The sequence below is a fragment of the Sarcophilus harrisii genome, chromosome 4 (genome assembly GCF_902635505.1).
Source record: "Sarcophilus harrisii chromosome 4, mSarHar1.11, whole genome shotgun sequence".
Lineage (NCBI taxonomy): Eukaryota > Metazoa > Chordata > Mammalia > Dasyuromorphia > Dasyuridae > Sarcophilus > Sarcophilus harrisii.
Genome location: NC_045429.1, coordinates 105,320,503 through 105,339,116, shown reverse-complemented (window position 1 = coordinate 105,339,116; position 18,614 = coordinate 105,320,503). Strand labels below are relative to the sequence as shown.

General features: G+C 40.5%; 1 protein-coding gene across 2 annotated transcripts; it reads right to left on the bottom strand.

Annotated features, from left to right (window-relative positions):
* Positions 1-4,257: 4,257 nt before the first annotated feature.
* SERTAD4 (SERTA domain containing 4) lies at positions 4,258-17,809 on the bottom strand. Of its 2 annotated transcripts, none has more exons than XM_031937306.1 (4): positions 17,424-17,809; positions 12,121-12,312; positions 10,637-10,752; positions 4,258-9,148 (listed from the first exon to the last, which is right to left on the bottom strand). In XM_031937306.1, exons 2-4 carry the CDS (start codon positions 12,293-12,295, stop codon positions 8,381-8,383), a joined length of 1,059 nt encoding a protein of 352 aa, XP_031793166.1. In that variant the 5' UTR covers positions 12,296-12,312; positions 17,424-17,809; the 3' UTR covers positions 4,258-8,380. The 2 variants fall into 2 exon arrangements, with proteins under 2 accessions (XP_031793166.1, XP_031793167.1); XM_031937307.1 differs by lacking the exon at positions 17,424-17,809 and adding an exon at positions 12,791-13,140.
* Between the last annotated feature and the right edge of the window lie 805 nt (positions 17,810-18,614).

Sequence of the window (18,614 nt, the reverse complement as noted above, 5' to 3'; positions counted from 1 at the left end):
ACTCACTTAAGATCTTCCTTCAAGACGGCATTAAAACATGAATGATTACTCTAGATTTGGCCATTCAACTAGTTCTTAATTCATCTTACTATTATCTTACCTCTCCTGGTATTTTTCACAAGAATATCACAACGCATTGTAAACTGCTTTGCTAAAATCTAGGCAAACTCTAGAATATTCGTCTAAAATTGAATCTAGTAATTGCAACAAAAGGGAAATGAGATTAATGAAAACATCCTGACACTTCATGATTTGCTAGTTCCTTTTCTGGATGTTCACTATCCATCCTGTTAATACATGCTAGAATTTTGCCAGGAACTAAAATCCAGCTTAGTAACTTCTAGTTGGCAGGTACCCTCAGCCTGATTTTTTAAAAAGTAGAACATCATTTACTCTTCTAGATTTTCAGTACCTTTTTATTATCTATGACATTTTATTGATAATTTTCTGGGAATTCCTTTTCTGCTTGGACTGCTGCCCTTTATGCTCTCTACCCTTCCAGACAGACAACCAGAGAATATGACTCCTGCAAGGTGGCAAGTCTCTTAGTTCTGTACTCTCAGGAACCATCCATTCTCTTTTCTATTTCTCCCATTTTTTACCTCTTGCTCTAATCAACAATTCAATTGTCTCTGAAAAGAGTATGCCAATTAATTTATCATTCTACTCACCACCCCTGTGATCTACCAGACTAAAACACCTTTCCCTGGCCATCACTCTCCAAAATGCATGCTTCTGGAAGGGAGGGAGAACCTGCCATCTATATTTGTTTTCCAGCACTTAACACAGTGATTGGCAAACGATCAATGGTCTTTCCTTCCAGCTTGCCAACCTGTCTTCTCTTTCTTCACAACTCAGGGTGGCTCAGTAATATACATGTCAAGTCTATGAGGTTATGAGGTGCTTTAATGATTTATTCATTAAATTAGTAAATGCTTATTAAATGACTAAAATGTATAAAATACTGGATTTAGCTTTTATTTTCAGATTGGACTAATTTGCCCATAGTGCTAAAAAGTTGTAGAACCAGTACCTGAATTGAGATCTCACAACTTTTAGCTCAGAATTTCTTCCAGTTCTTAAAAATTTTGTGTTGTGAACCTATTGGGCAATCTAGTGAATCTATGGTGCCCCTTCTCACCAGAATATTTTTAAATGAAAAACATTGAATTACAAAAGAAACAAATTATATTGAACATATAAATTTACAATATGCACTTCTAAGAAGCCTTATGTCTAGCATATGTAATTTAAGGATCAACTTCACCTGCACACAACAGGGCCTTCTGAACAATTGTTGCTAGATTTTAAAAGTTTGTATATCTGGGACATGTGAAAAAAAAGTTTCCGAGACCTCGACCACAGAAGCTGTATCCTCTTAGAGAAGTACTGTTTCCAGAGATTTTGTGTCTCCTATAGATTAAAAAAAATGTTGACCATTACTATCTCGGCTAAGCTGTATTAAGGCTGTGATTGGATAAAAACAAATAAAAACTCACACACACACACACACACACACACACACACATATACATACATATGTATATGTAATTGGTTTTCTTTACAATTCTATGTATTTTATATTATGCCTTTATAAGTTATTGTTTCCCAATAATTTCCATTTCTTGACTCTCAATGTGATTTTTATTTTTAGTGCCAAGACAAAAGACTAAGAATTTCCTTCCCATCAGTGGGCATAGTAAATTTTTGCTAGTCTGAAAGGTTAACAAAATTCTTAAAACTGTAACTTTTTTAAAAAGCTAACTTTCTTTCTGGTTTCTGATTCCTGCATCCTGAGAGCAGAACAATTTGCAATTAATGTTGGAAAAATTTAAGTGCTTTACTTTTTACTTACTGTTCAAACAAAGTCTAATTTGGATTAGGGGAAAATGGTCTAAAGCCAGGGCTCCAAATAGGACCAGAATTATACTTCCCTGTTTTTCAAGTGAGACCTGGATTTATTCTCAAAAATTTGCATGCAGACTTAATTTTTGTAAACAATTCTATTTTAAATGCACAAATGTTAATAACTTAAGGGAAATCTTAAATATGAAGTGAATAGTTTTTTTGTGATGTACATAATTCCTAATCTGTTTTTATAAATTTGGACTGTCACGTAAGAGATTATTTTAAGAATAGGATACATTTGTTATCTCTTCCTTATAGATGGGCTACATTTACAAAGTCACAAGTTTCCCAGCAATACTGATTTGGCCTATCTTATTTAGTAACTGAGCCAGGACTGGAGAGGATATTTTGACCAATGTAATCGTCTTATTGCTCAAAACTGAACTAGTAAAGACATTCAGTTCCAAATTTGAATTAAGTTTCTAAGTAATCATGGGTTGGTTATACAGATTGTTGAATACAGTTGGCAAATTTTGCATCTGTGGAACACTTAAAAGCAAAGAAGCCTTGGGTATTGATTGATTTATATTGCTATAAATCCTAGCTCATCATAGAGACTATTTCAGTGGAGAGTCAGTGACCGTTCTAAAACTAAACTTGAAATGCTTGGTCTTGGGATGGAGGCAGTAAAATGAGGAGGAGGAGGATCAGGAGAAGAAAGGGAGGGTCTCAGTGCCAATTAGTCTTCCTATGTTCCTCAAAACCCTGAGATTACATTTGGTCCAGCCACTAAAATATAAGAAATACACAAAATCCATAGCAATTTTGGATCCTGATAAAGACTGACTAATGTCACTAAACACTACATTTTTGTTGGTGGTGTTCTTACGCTTAATCCAATATCCTTCTTGCCACCATCACCTCCCCACGAAAATTAAAAGGAGAGCTTCACAAATATAAAAAAGGATAATGAAATAAATCATGCTCAACTTGTTTCTCTCTAGCCATAGTATGAAAGAAATGGAATTGTTTTCTGATAGCAGACACAGTGAATCTTCCGACCTCTGCTTTTTTCCTTAATTTCATGACAAACGATGGTTCTTCACCATTTCTCTTCTTCCTATGAACTCATGTGTGCATTGTGTTTTACACAAAATGAGATCATGTTAGTACAATGCCACGTGGCATCTTAGAGGAATTGTTCAAGTGGACTCTTCATTTGTTGGGGAGAACCAGTGAAGTTTTCCAACCTTTCTCTTCCTTGTTAGGTGTCTGCAGAGGAAGCCTTTGGGACTGAATTGACATCCTGGCAGAAGGAGAGCAGGGGAAGACGGCCCACCTGGGGCTTAGATTCTGCGGCTTCTCTGTAATGGCTTGGATAGACAAGTCTGCTTGTGCTGTCACACTGCTGGGCTACTCACCACCTAAGAATGTTTCTAATTCTTACACACTGATGTCATTGTTCGGCCCCTTTTCAGGAATCTTTATTTAAAAGTGGCCTCTCCATAATTAAAGATCTATCAATCCGTTTCATGGCAAAAGGCAGGCAGCTTTTAAATGCTGGAAAGGACCCCTTTTGCAAACTCAGAACTTCCTTCTAAAATTATACAACCTTGGAGCTAGAATAGATTTTGGATTTCTATCTTAAAGTAGAATTCTTCCCATAGCACTCTAATGAGCGGTCACCTGGTAAGAAGTAATCCACTGCAACTCATTTCACATTTGGATTGCTCTGTTTAAAAAGTTATGTCTAACCCAAGTATTCTATTAACTAATACCTCGCTTCCATTGCTCAACAGGACCAATCAGAACAAATTTCCTCTTGCCCAGGAAGAGCCTTCAAATATTTGAAGCAGTCCCATTTCCTTCCTAAATTGTTCTCCTTTCCATGTCAAACATCCCTGACTGCCTTCAAATAATCCACATATGGCAAGCTCTTGAGGCCCTCACTAAACTGATTGCTCTCCTATGGTTGCTCTGCCATTTGCCAACATCCTTCCTGGATTGAAGAACATAAATAAATGGTAATACAGATGTGGCTTGACCCCTACAACATAGGCTGGGATTAACACCTCCCCAGAACAGGAAGATATCATGTTGGCTAATGAGACTAGGATTATATTAGCTTTTTTGGTTGTCCTGTTACATTATTTTGCCACACTGACCTTGAAGTCTATGAAAACTCTCAGGATCTTTTTCATGTGAACTATTGTTCAAATTACCTCAACTGGATTTACTACAAAAGAAAAAAGGTTATGAATAGGGCAACGGAGGGCTGTTTATCTTCAAGAAGATGGACTTCATAGAAATGGTGTGCAAATGATGCTAGACTAGCTTGTGTAATTCTCTTAGTTTAGTCATCAGTCTGTCAGACACTGAAGTGATATGTAGAAACAGGAAATTACAGACTATTTTAAACAGCATGTTTTATTAAACTCACTTGCTGATGCACTCTATGGCAGGATGCTAGGTTTCAAGTGTTCATAACCTACATCTTTGCAACTGTTTTACTAAGTATGTTCTTCTGCCTAATATATGGCATGTACACTGGGACAGAAAAATGTCTACCGTGGTTACTATTTCACCCCAGGTCATATAGCTTTTTTTACATAAAAAGAATAATTTATAGCTATACTAAAGGGAATACACCTTGCTAGAAGGAAGTTTCTCATGCACTGTATAATCCTAGGAAAGCAATAGAAATGCCTCACAGAGATTTTAAAGTTCCCGAATGCCTTTATTCTGTATCCCAAGTCAAAACATAGCAATCTTAAAATGAATACCAGTTAACTGTTCTTAGAAAATGCCTCACTACCTTATCTTCCATTTCAAACTATGTACCTTTCACCAAACCAATACTTCTTCTTTGGATAGTTTTATATTTTCAGAAATTTATAGTTAATGTTGTCCTAAATCTATTTTTCTCAAGGTCTTTTAAAGTTAAAAAGTACCGGACAAAACCAGTTACAATTATGAGTTAATTTTAAAACAAGAGGACAAGAATGTAACTGTTGTTTAACAATAAGATGGGAGAAGATATGGTGAAAAGTAACCAACACACCAGGAGAGAGAAAGGCAGGGAAAGTTGTGTGTTTTTTCAATCTACCTCAAACATATTTTCATGCTAACATTTTGTTAGGAAGGGATTGAGTCTGATTTCAACATATAAAAATCCTTAACACCATGTCTTAAATTTATTCTATGGGTGCCAATGAACTATAACTCTTCCAGGCTTTCCTCTTGCTACAAACTTCAACATTTCAAAAGATGCACAATTTTATCAGTCAGTCCACTGACACAAACAATGACATCCACCTACACTTGTAAATGTTCTTCATCAGGTCTAGTTACTCACTCCGACTCCAATTTACCACATTTTCCGACTTTCAAATGATTAACCTCTCTGGATTCACTGCATGGCTTGTCCTCAAAGGCTTTCCAGGTTGGTACAATCTATTAATACCTGCACTTTAGCAGACTAACTACTTTTGAGATCTAACTCCATGCTATGATGATGCAAGCAAGCATCATAGGGAACTTCTCTGGAGACCTTAATAAAATTTTTTTTTAAAAAATATAATCATTCCTACATACAAACAAAATGCTATGTTCTAACAATAAACTTATATGTTGATCTTACTTTACATATTTGATGTGGTCCTTAAAAGTTGCATGCAAATTAGACCCTAAGTTTCCAGGCCTAAAAAGTACTTTAAAAATGCTTTCTATTCATTTTTGACTGAACATCAATACATAGATGGAATTTCAAATTCATTAAATAAGATCACAGAGAACATAACCTAACATAAAGCCCTGTAGAGGGCTTTAGAGATTATTTAGTGCAACCTCCTCATTTTAAAGATGAAGAAGCTGTGGCCCAGAGAAGACAGGTGACTTACTTTCATCAATTAAACTAACCCTTGGGAAAGGGTGTGGGAAAGTAATTTATGATTTCTTTTCAATCAGTTAAAAAAAAACCCAACAAATTGTAAAACTCTGGATTAGAAATGAGTTGATTTTTAGTGGGTCAGATATAACCTATGAACAACAACATGGGCATTTAAAATGACAGTGCTTTGTATTCCAATATTCTAAAGTATGGGGTCACACAAGACCATACTCACTCTTCAAGTAAGTAGCTGTAGCTGGTTCTAGAATGCAAACATGCTGGTGCTCAGTTTGGAAAGATATGACTAGCTTTATGTAAAGCTTACTGTTAAGAATATGATTCTGGAAAATCAATAACTAGGCCTTTCGAAAACAAAATCTTTGGTTAGAAAGGGAAAAAAAAAAAACACCTCTTGTTAGCCTTCCCCTTTTTTCATATTTAAAGTATGTTATTGTTAAATTCATAATAAACATGTTACATTTGACAGATCAAGTTTCAACTAGCTTTCCCTCTTAACAAATGAATATAAAATTAAGCTTTAGTTTACCAGAATTTTGTTTTAAAAAATGGAAAAAATGATAAATCATTTAAAATGTTTGATATTTTAACATTTTCCTAAAATCCCCGTTATAATGTTTAAGTAGTACGAGGAACTTCAGGTTTCATACATTTTTTAACATTTAAGATTTTTCAAGCCAACAAAATTACTTAAGAATGTCACAAGTCTGCCAGATATGTTACTTAAAACTCTGTACTATATCTCATATAAGACAAACTTCTTTGGTCATTATCCACTTTAACTTCTAGGCATTGTCAGTATTGTGGTAGTGAGAAAGAAATGGGAGAGAGAAATATATATCCAATACCCATTAAAGATATAAAATCTTAATGAATTTTGGTCATTTTAATAAATATATACCAAGGAAAACCTCACTTTACTATAACAACACGTTGGTATACAAGCATCTAATATCTAACATCAAATGTTTATCAAATATTGAAAATAAAAAACAGATACTACTGGACTATTCAGCTACAACACAAAAACATGTTTAAAAAATTGGTCCTTGTGGACAATTGTCCAAATGATGATCCTACTCATACACTGTATGAATGAGACCTATATTTAATATTAATAGCAGTAATTTTTAAAAAAGCTTTTATCTTGGAGAAATTGGGGGTGGGGAGAACATTTTTTTCCATCAAATGATATTTAGTTCTGTGAAACAATGTTTAATAATGTCCCAGTCAATAACCTTGTAAATGGGGATATACTTTAGCTAAAAGGTAGATCAGGGAATAGAGAAGGATGGAAGGGATATTTTGGACACTTTTGAAAATGTATATGGTTAAGTGATGTAAATGAAGAATTTTGACCAAATCTATTGTAACCATTGTAGATTCAAGTCCCATTTCTCCAAAATAACTTTTCAGAAACTAAAATCTTTACATTCAAGATAGAACCTTATTGATCGCCACATCATTTATTAAGATTGTGCTTCTTAATTAACAGCAAAAGTCATATATAAAAAAACCACATGCTTTTATAATCTAAAGGAGTGAAATTATGCGAAACAGATTAAAGTGTAAAGCATGCCACTGGTTCATGAACTTCATTATACAAAAAAAACAAAAACAAAAACAAAAAACAACAAATGCCAGCAACAGACTGTTGCCATAGAAATGCACAAGCAGCTAGTGCTGGTTTATAACAGATCTCTCTATTGTTTCCTCAATCCCTTTCTAAAAATGCCAAATCCAAAAGCAATTGGGCATTGAAAAAAGGAAGAATAGAGATGTCGAATAAAAAGTTGAACTCAATATTTCAAATGTAACAGTTTTTGAATAATATTGATCCACCCTGTGTGTTATTTTCTGTTTGTTAAATCCCTGCTGTAACTCTGATTTTATCCTTAATTTTCACAATGGCAAAAATTAAGATAAAGTAAGGCACCAAAAAACGCCCTGTATGACAACAAACCTCCAAAAACCTCTTTACTCATCACAGGCAAGCTAGAGACTTGCAAGTGCTTACTCACTCCATGTAGTTTGTTTTTATTATGGTTCCATAAACAGGTGTGTTTCATTATATTACATACCAATTTCTTCAGTCACCCAAGACTGTTAAATACCAATATTTAACAGTGTCTATACCAGAGTGTGAAGCCAGCTCACCTGGATTCACAATATCCAGTCTTTTACTCAGAATAAATACTGTGTTGTATATATGAAGCAGATAACCCTAGCTGGAAATATTGATGTGCTTACCGAATAACTAGCTAATTAACTGACAAACGAGGACTTTTCTTAGTTAGTCACAGACTCCTTGCAAGGCAAGGGACATATAAAAAGGCTCCTTATTCCCAATTTGATCTACTGGTCTTTTCTGTTACAAAACTAAGATATACTTGTAAGCAGTAATTCAACTGTTTTCTCTGTGAAATCTCCATATTTATAAGTAGCTCACTGATGCAGATTGTACAGATGTTTTATGCAATCTGCTCTCCAGGCATTAAAACTACACGACATGTTCATGGCATAATTGTATCAGTTGTACAAAACTATAAAATCCATTCAAAATAAAATTTATGATAGCTAATTGATCATGCTGTGCATGCTTCAAAGTTACAGCAAAAAGATGGCTCATATTTTACTTCCTTTGCTGCAGCACAGTTTATTACTTGGTAAAGATTCCTTTTTCCTTAAGGATTTTTTCCAAGATTCACTTACATTGCTTTTTTCATTACACCCAGTCTCAAAATAATCATAAAATTTGCCTTTACATTCAAGAGCATGGTCGCCTCTCATGGGTTCCCGACTCAGGCTTACCCCATCTCTCTCAGTTTCATTACTTGCTTTCTCATCATTTAATTTGGCCTTTTCCTGAACACCAGGAGACCTGGCATTAGTAATGAATATTTCATTGGCAGGTATCGGGTCATCACTTCTGTAAAGAGGCCCACTGCTCATGCCATAATCCACCTGGTGGGAGCAACTTGGCAGAGACATGGGGGTGGAGGAGGAGGAGGAGGAAGAGGAAGAAGAGGAGGAGGGAGGGGCAGAAGAACTCCCCCCATGCGCACTGACAGAGAAGGGCAGATTTAGGTAGTGGCCACCGCACTCCTGGTAGAAGCAGCAGGCGTGAAGCTTCTCGCAGTCCTCCTTTGTCATCCGGATCCGTTTTCGGTAGGGGCAGTCCTGAGCCATGAACCACTCGGGGGCAGCGGCGCCACTAAATGAGCAGGCAGAAAAGCACCAGTTATTCTGCATGATAATTTCTCCATGGATCCTTTTCATTAGGTTATTGATAAGCACAGATCTTCGAAGATAGACTTCAGGGTCATCGATAAACTTCAGCTTTTCTAAGGACATGTAAAGGATGTGAGCTCGTTCCTCAAAGATGGAGATGGTCTAAAATCAAAGAGGAGAAAGGGAGAAGCTTGAGAAGCTGGGCAGGACCAAATCCCACAGAAACCATGACGCAGCACCTTCTCTAGCTACAAGTGCAGCACTCGCATTTGGGCATTGGGGAGACTTATTTCCACAGCTCCCCGCCCCCTCAGAAGCTTCTGTTTACCCTTTGTCACCCAGATCATCCTGTTCCCCAGTGACCCTCAAGGTGACCAAGCAGATTAGGAGTTCACTTCTCTTCCCCCAAAACTCTCAAAAGTGAAGGAAATTCAGGCTGCTGACTGGGCCAGAGTTTGTCACTGGGGAAAATTAAGATGCTAAGAGGCAGCTAACAAGGCACACACTTCAAGAACATTTCAAGCCCAAACTGCCACAAGGCCTCAAAATCTCAGTTCAGTCACCTGGGACTAAAAGATTCTGGCTTTAACCTCTGTTCCTCTTTTTAATCTTTTTTGTCTCAAGCTTGCAACTGGACAACAATAATCTAAGAGAGCCAGGTCCTGATAGGATCAATCACTTGAAGATCCACTAGGGACTGGGGTACAGTTAAGGTGAAATTAGACGGCCTATCATTCTATTGAGTGATCTATTCACTGTTTGAGAATCCATTGTAAATCCATTAAAAACCTGAAGATGTTGTTACCATCCTAAAGCAGAAAATGAAATGAATTAAGCTACTCTCATATTCCTATGGGAAAGTTTTCACTTCATGAGAAAAACAAATTTGTAGGTTAACATGGTAAACCATGAACTAAGTCTATGCTACCCAACATACACACACATATATGTATAATACAAGTATGTGTATATGTCTGAGACTTTCTTCATGAATGTCAAAAAATACCAAAATAATCAGGAAAAAATTAAATATATAAACTATGTATCACAATCTCTGATGAACTTTGTAGATATTCTAAATGAAGGTGTAAACATGGGCTCCGAAATTATTAAATTGCCAGTGTCAAAATAGTTAAGTATTTTGCTTTTCCTTGTTTTTCAATCTACCACAAAATAAATTTTTAAATGCCCTCCCCACCCCCAACACCCTCCATAGCTGTGTTTCTATGTCTGCAGAAGGCTTGGGCACACATTCAGGAACCTGTCTCATATGTTTGGATACAGGTGCTGTTAGCACTGATTATCATGTCAGCCATAGGCAGATCATGATTCAAACCTATCTGGATATAAGAAAATGCATATTGTGTGAAAGTCTGAGAATAATCCCAACTTAAATTTGGAATATCAAAACAATAAAACCATAATAAAAATTATTATTCTCTAAGATTATTTCATTTTGTTATTTCTAGTGAAAGGAGTCCTCGCCTCTTTATTCTTAAACTACCTCTGAAAATTAAAAATAGTCGTAACAATGTGGCCAAAAAACAGATCATTTTCATTGCTTGGGTGGAACAATTCAATTTCTGGAACTGCATCTAGTTCCTAAGTATCTTAAACTTTTAATAAAAATTACTATTAAAAAAAGCATACTTTATGGTTACAGCTGCTGAGTGGTGGGTGAAAATCCTCTTCTTCCACATACTTCCTCTTAAAGTATGTGATCTTGGATGTTGTGATAGGATTTGAAATTCCCCTGTAATGTGATCCTGTGGTAATAAATCAGATATGACAAATGACATGCGGTTTGCCAGAGGTTCTCCAAACAAAACACTTTCCTTTTCTTTCTTACTACAGGATAACTCTGCTACATATTTGTCTGTACATGTGGCGATTAAAAATAAACATTTGTCATAATAGTAACTATCTCTTGGAATCTTGGGCCCCAAGTCTTATTCTAAGTCAATTTCAGAGGAAATAGTTTGCTTAAACATTGCTAGAACACTTGCCTTAATATTTTCAATTGGAAAATTTTCATTCTTTATTTACAGGCAAACAGCAGAATTAATTAGTGGAAAGAATCCAAAAGCACTGAGTTATTAATAGTTTTATTTTCAAAACATTTAATAAAACCCATGGACCTATTAAAATGGTTACACAGCACTGTACTGAAGTATACCTCATTGAACCTGTGTATATATGTGCACACACTTTATAGCCAGCAACCTCTTCTGAACAAGGCCACAGAATCTACACTAAGTTAGTAATGCAACTATTATTTATATGTAATGGTTACCCTTCCTTAAATCATTAGGGACCCTAAGCATGAAAATACATCTCTAAGTTTATGTTAATATACTTTTGTATTTCAAAATATAAAAGATTTAGTTAGCACAGGTCTATGCATTTTAGCACAAAATATATTATGGTAAAAATATTTTTTAAGTCACCATTTCATGAGAAGATCCATTATGTACTCTTTTAACAGTTCTATTTTTATTAAGACTTTTATACTTCATGTTTTCCATAATAATTAGAATTTCATTATAATTCAAAAGAATTTACCTTATAATATAACAGCAAAAGAGATAGTCATAAGCAGGAGAACAAAATGTTATTTTGTTGGCTTAAAAAAATGGTCTAACATTCTTTGTAAAGCCAATTGCATGCTTGGCATAAAAGAAATAGCTCAGAACCGCTAGCCAAAAGTACCATTTCTTTTTATTCCATTGGATAAAGATTTCATTGTCAAGCCCACCAAGGGCTAATGTAGCTCTAAGAAAACCATATGCTTCCACAGAGGGTGAAATTAAAACCAAAATGTTGCCCCGGGTTTTTTCCAGGTTAGGTTTTTTTATATTAATTTTAAAAAACAACAACAGAACCAGATGCAAGACCTATACAAGCCACATTAGTCCATGTAGATACAGTTTGGGATGTGATTAAATACTACATTCAGCTCTTTCCCACTAAAGCTCTGGCTTTCTTATTATAGTCAATATACAGTCCTTCAGGGGAATCCCAGTAGCATCCATTTTTGCCATTCAAAAGGAAGCCCAGGAGGCCCCGAAGCAGAGCTTCCCACCCCAGCCCAAGTCTGGCTTTCTTGTGGAGCAGGTGAAAGGGAGGGACAGTACCTGCCAGAGAGTGGCAAGCCCCTCTGTCCCCCGGTGGGGGAACCTGGAGAGGACTTGAGGGGTTGGATTGGCTGTAGCAGTCAGATTCCCATAGTGTCTGGTACTCAGCAATTTCAGCAGCTCCTTCCGAAACAATAGGATCACAGAATCTATTCATGGACAGAACCAGAGTCATCTCTGATAACCTTAAATCTGGAAAAAAGAAAAATAACCTTAATCAAAATCAAACTAGAGGCTTGTCGTGACATTTTCATCCCTTTACAGCAAGGAGATTTGAACTTCTAGGTTCTCTTCCTGCCTCTTTAATATTTTCCATTCCAAAAAATAAAAGGTTAAGAGCCCAAAGCTAAACTCTCGGCTGCTCTCCCTTAGTTCAGCCTCTTGTTCGGCAATCTGCATTTCATGGGCGGATCTTTAAAACCCCATTTCTTATTGTTCTCTAGATTCCCTTCAGTCCTCTTTCCAAGAGCTGCCTGGCCTCCTTAACACGTTTTCCTCAAACTCGTCCACAGAATGAAGCCAAAAACCCTGCATTTTCCTTCTATTAATGATGGAAAATCAGTTCACTAGACAATCCCTAGAGGTTTTCCTTTGATGAAATCCGTTAATCAATCAATCAGAAAAAAAAGAGGGGGAGGAAGCCCCTAGTACAATACCAACTGATGCTCACAGGTCTACAAATCAGTTCAGTTGTTTTCCACTCTTCAAATTTCCAGAAATGCTGCTTCCTCTATAACATTGTGGGGTGTCCCCCTCCCTTTTCTTATCCAAAAATGAAGCAGACAGAGACACTTGGTAGTTGTTTCCACTAGCCCTGATCGGACTGAACTGGATCTGCCTCCAGTCAAAACACTGTGAGATTAAGACAGAAAATTGGCTCCAGTTTCAAGCCGTGAGTTGCAATCCCATAGGAGCCAAGCACAACATCAACTGAGCAGCAGAATATTAAACAGGAGCCAGGGCTTCAGGGCCAGAGGCAGCTCACAACTTCTCACATTGCAAAACCTAGACACAAGAAGAAAACTTTCCGAAGAGACTTCTTGCTCATCAGCGGCCTTCTCTCTCTAGCTTTAGCACAGAAATAAATGAATTTGCCACAGGGAGTCTGGGTTCCTACATATCCCTGTAGTTTCCACTTCATCCCCAACCTCTCCCCTCCATAATCCAAAAAATATTTCCCTAAGGAGATAGAAATGGCAAACCACTCTAGTATCTTTGCCAAGAAAATCCCATGGCCAGTATTGGCGTGGTATAGTCCATGGGGTCATGAAGAGTCAGACCCCACTGAAGAACAACTATTTCCCCAAGGATAAATTTTTCTACTTAATTCTCAAATAGATTTTGGGGCGGGGGAGGGAGGGAGATTGGTAGCTAAAAAAGTAAAAGGGCCTTAGAGTTTAAAAAAAAAAAAAAAGCATTCACAGAGAAAGTATGACTATTATTAGTCTCAAACTAGAACCCAGTTCATCAAAATAAGGACTAAGTCCCAATTAGGGCAAATCATGAATCTCCTGAAGTAACAGCATTATTCAAATTTGCACTATTTTCATTGGACTGGAACCAATTTCCCTACTTCACATAATTTTACAACTTTGCATCATGTGAATTTTGTGATACATGTAACCACTTTATGAGAATGTATTATTGGCACTAATCGGGACTTGCTCACTATCTTGTCTCAGCATTATGTCAGCTGCTTGATTCCTAAGGAGATAAAAGCTTCTCCCATTTCGATACCTAGCTTAAGGGACTATCAAAGAAGATAGTGACAACCCTATATTCTATTTAAGGCTGATCGTCTTTCACAACTTTGATATGAGAGAGGTCCAATTTATGACTCTTTAAATGTTCTATCTGGTTTGCTTTTATGAAGAGGAGAGATCTACGGAAGGATGACAGTCTCATTCCATATTCTCATATATCTGAACATTGTCTGGAGGTCCTCTTTAAAAAAATATAATCAGAAGAAATAAATCAACTAAAATAATGTTGGTTTTTGAAACTCAAAGCACTTGACCCACACCACCACTGTTAACTGCACATCCTGTTATTCCTCAGATTCTATATTCTGGAGGTACAGAAAAGCTAAGAGGTCAGGCAGCCTCCATGTTTCTAAAGAAGCCATAAAGAATGATCAGGGGAGCTCACTGACAAATCTTGTGTTGTTTACACTTTAAAAGCTAGAGTGATGCTTTAAAAGAAAGAGATGGTGGCACTTGCCATTTCTTTTGCTACTTGACAGTCGTCACCAAAAAATTTGGCCTGAAGAGATCAAACAAAGGGAGTCATCATTGTCTTCCCTTCTAATTTAGCATCCTGTGTACATTAAATCTCCGATGACAATGTCCCTGAGAGATAGTCACATACCTGGTCTTATTATTTCTTATTAATTTGTTTTACAAGATACCTAGATGAGGGCTGTTAGGACCAAGGAAATCATAGTTTCTCACCAATTAGCAAATTTTCCTCCTTTACTGACTCTCCAGCAATGTTTTTCACGATATTTGTGTTCCCTTTGATTTTAAAGAATCAGGTCCACATATACTTGATTATATAATATACATAACTATAAGGTCCATCAAGCATAAGTTCCAGTTTTCAACCTTTTATAGTAGTTATTTTATTTATTAATATGAGCCTAGGCTTATACCTAAAAAAGGTAGTAAAGATCTCTCAGCATTTCTATTTGATAGCATTGTGTTTCTATTACTCTGAATTTTAATTCAATTGGAGCTTGTTGGCATAAGTATTTTTAGTAGTTTTTTTTTAAACCCTAACAACTTTTCCATTTTGAATTAAAACAGGCACACAACCAATTAAACATACACTGGGGGAACTAAGTACTACAAGTGGTTTTTCACAGCTCTCTGAAAACAGAAGAGGAGGAGGATTTGGAAGGTTTTGGGGAGGGGAGAACGTGGTATAGGCAGGAAGAGTGAGAGGATTATGTAGGGAACATTGTGCAGTTACTAAGTCTTTGTGATCAATGTTTCACATTTACTACTGAATTGAGAAAGTAATGGGAGTCAACCTTACTGAATTATTTTTAAACTATTGCTATTTGTTTAAGTCATCTAACAATAAGCACCAAAGGTTTACACTATTCCATTAAAAAAATCATTGACTAACATAACACTTCAAATGAGATTTATATTTTAATTCTTCCACTGGATTCAAAGGATTAAGACTTCTGTAGATGCTATTATAGAATATAATCATAAAACTTGGCATATGACAGGATTTTTTTAAAGAGGGGCAACCTAAGATTTAAAAGGATGTTAAATTGAGTGGCATGACACCTACTGGCAACCCCAGAAAGTTTAGGGTTAGAATGTCAAGCTTTAGCAACCAATGTTAATAGTAGTTTACTATCCATGACCAACTCTTCTGTTTTTCCAGATAATCTGGGCTTCTTTCCTTAGAGCCATCATAATGTCAACTGAAGCATATTCACAACCTCACAGTAAAACAGCATCTTAAATAATGATACTTAGGACACTGGGAAGGAGCTCTTGACCATGGATTTTAGCAAAATCCTGAAAACTAGAGGAAATTCATTTAAGAAATCTAACTGCAAATGTTATTAGCGTTTCCTTTTCCTTGAGAGTAAGGATATAAAACTCAAGGTTTTTAATTGACTTTTAGCTCTGCGGTTCTGTCTCTTTAGCTCTGCGGTTCTGTCTCTTTCAGGTGCCTGAAGATAGAGATCTGAGGACCCATTTGATACTGTGGCAAGAGCAAAGCTAATGGGAAGGAACAAAACATCCTGTCTGTCTTTCAAATGTTAACCCCCTTGTCCCTGCCCTATAGACTCATGGGTCACAAAGGGCAAAGGAGGCTTCAGGACAGACAGCTCCCTGGGGCTCGGCTATTGACAGGGAAGCAGGTTGAAGCCGGGGGATTTGGGGAAGTCGGACTAAGCGGCTGTAGCCAGGCTCTCCCCGCCGCGGGCAGGATGGTCCATCTCTCTCTGAAGGGCTCCGGAGGGGACAGGCCGGCAGAGCCCGCTCTCCGCTAGTGGCCGCTTCGGCGGCGCGGTCCCTGATTACGCGCCCGATTGTCAATGTCATAGTAAATGAGCAGTTCTCTGGGGTTAATGAGCACTGCCTTTTCCTCGTCCGTCCCTAGAAGAAAGTAAACAAAACCCGAAGTGTTTGGGAACAAAGAGCAAGTTGTCTTTCCGAGGTGTCGTCTGTTCCTTTCCCTAAAGGATGCTCGCTGTGATTACTTTTACACACACACACACACACACACACACACACACACACCACACACACACACGTCTCTGTGTCTCATAGTCTCCTCTCTTTTAAAACAAGTTTCCTTCTAAGGGAAATAAACACCAAAGGTAGGATTCCAAGGAAGTGACTCATGGCTGTTGGCAGGGGCGCAGGCCCGGCCGGCTCCGGCCCCGAGCTCCAGCCCGCGGCAGATGCCGAGCCCTCCAGCCCGGCGAAGCCAGAGCCACGGGGAGCCCGGGGGAATGGGTCCGGGGAGTCTCTCGGGCTCGCCAGCCGGGGATGGCGGGCGGGGCTCCTCAGGTGACCGCCTCCCCGCGGCGGCCCCCGCAGCGAGCTGGGCACTCGGGAAAGTTGCAAAGGCTGGGGAGGAGGAGGAGGAGGAGGAGGAGGAGGGAGGAAAGGCGGAGGCGCGGAGCGGGCGGGCAGCAGCCCGAGCCCCGCCGCGGAGGTGAGCTGAGGACAGAGCCGCCGCCTCCCGCCAAGCCCGCGGCGCAGACCGGCGGCCAGGGGAGGAGATCGCGGGGGCGGAGGTGGCGGGGCTGAGGGGATGGAGGGGGGACAGGAGGTGCCATTTGATGCATTTCTTTTTTCCTTGCAAAGGCGCGCTCCTGCCGCCTGCCCGCCTTCCCTCCTCCCCCTCTGCCGCGCGGTGCAGGGGGATGGGAGAAGGGGGCAGGCCCGGGGCCGGGGGGTGGTCTCCTGCCCGTCTGCGGGGGGCGGGGAGGGGGGAGCCGCCAAGGCCGCCCGGCAGCCGCGGGAGGAAGCGGCGGCCAGAGGGGCTCCCTCCGGAGCCGGGCGGAGAGCCTCGCGCGCCAGCCCCAGGGAAAGGAAGAACCCGCGCTTCTCCACTCCCACCCCCCCACCCCCCGGGCCGCCCGCCCGCCCGCGCGCCCAGCCCCGCCGCCGCGGGAAAGGCCGGCTGGCATTGTGTGGGTGCGCGCGCGCTGGTGCCCGGGGAAAACACCCGCACGCACCCCCCGGCCCTCGTCCCGCGCGCCCCTCCCGCCCGGGCCAACGGTCGCCGCCCGAGCCCCGCGCCCTCGGCCCCGGGCGGGCGCTTACCGCGGGGTCAGCCGGGAGCTCGCGGCGGCCGTGGGCGCTGCTGCTTCTCCTCCTCTGGGTCCGCTCAGGCGGCGGCGCGGGCGAGGCTCCCCCCTCCTGGGGTCCCGGGCGGCCGGCGCGCGGAGGTGGGCGGCTGGGGCTGCCCGGCAGGTCCCGCTGCCCGCGTCTGAGCCGCCGCTGCCCGCGTCTGAGCCGCCGCCGCCGCGCTGCTCCAGACGGTTATGATAATGAGCGGCTCAGTCTAGCGAGGAGCGTGTGAAACCCGTCAATCCTGTTTCCCATTTCCCCGCGGGTTTCCGAGGAGAGGTTTCAGGATGCCCCCAGGGTTAGAGAGCGAGCATGACAAGCGCGCCTTCCTCGCCCCCTCCCTCGCCCCCTCCCTCTTCCTCCTCCTCCTGCAGCCGCCGCCGCCGCTCCTGAGGCTGCACACGGGGCGCCTTCCCTTCCCCCCTCACCCCCACCCCTGCCCGCCCCCTGCCTCCTTCCCCCGCCTCCCCCTCCCCCTCCGCCTCCCGCGCCGGGCCCGGGGACGCGCGGGCCCGGCTCCAGTCCGCAGCCGTGCCGCCGACCCCGCGCGCTCCCCGGCTCCCGCCCTAGCCCCGGGGGCTCGGCTCCGGCCGGGATAATGCGATCCCTCCGCATCCTTCCGAGATGCGCCCCCCTCCCCCTTTTTGGTGTAATTCTACTGCGGTTTTTTTTTTTTTTTTTAAATCTGTGCCTTTCCCACCCTTTGCAAGACTTTCCTCTCTCTTGCCACGGCAAAGGGAGATGAGAAACAGATGTCTTGCAGGGGTAAGCAGTTATATATTTTTTTCCCTCCACTTCTCCCTCTCTTTCCTCCAGCCCCAGCTGCATATGCATAAAATAGCATGCGTGGTCCTGCTACAACTTGAATTGGCATCTTCTCTTGTAAGGGTGGGGAGTAGGGGGAAAAAAGGGAAAAAGGAAAGAAAAACATAACCCAAGTTCCAGAATCACCGTGTTTTGCAAAGTTATTTTACCCTTTAAAATGAGCCCAAGTGGTGTTTGTTTTTGAAACATTAAATCCATAACTTCTGCCAAGGGACTCCCTCCCTAGTCGAGATGGGTCATTTCAGGTGTAATGGAGGCATAACATAGCCTTTGCAGAGACAGACAACCTAGCAAAATTGCACCTGCACAAATGTGTTACAAAGACTATAATGTTTGTTT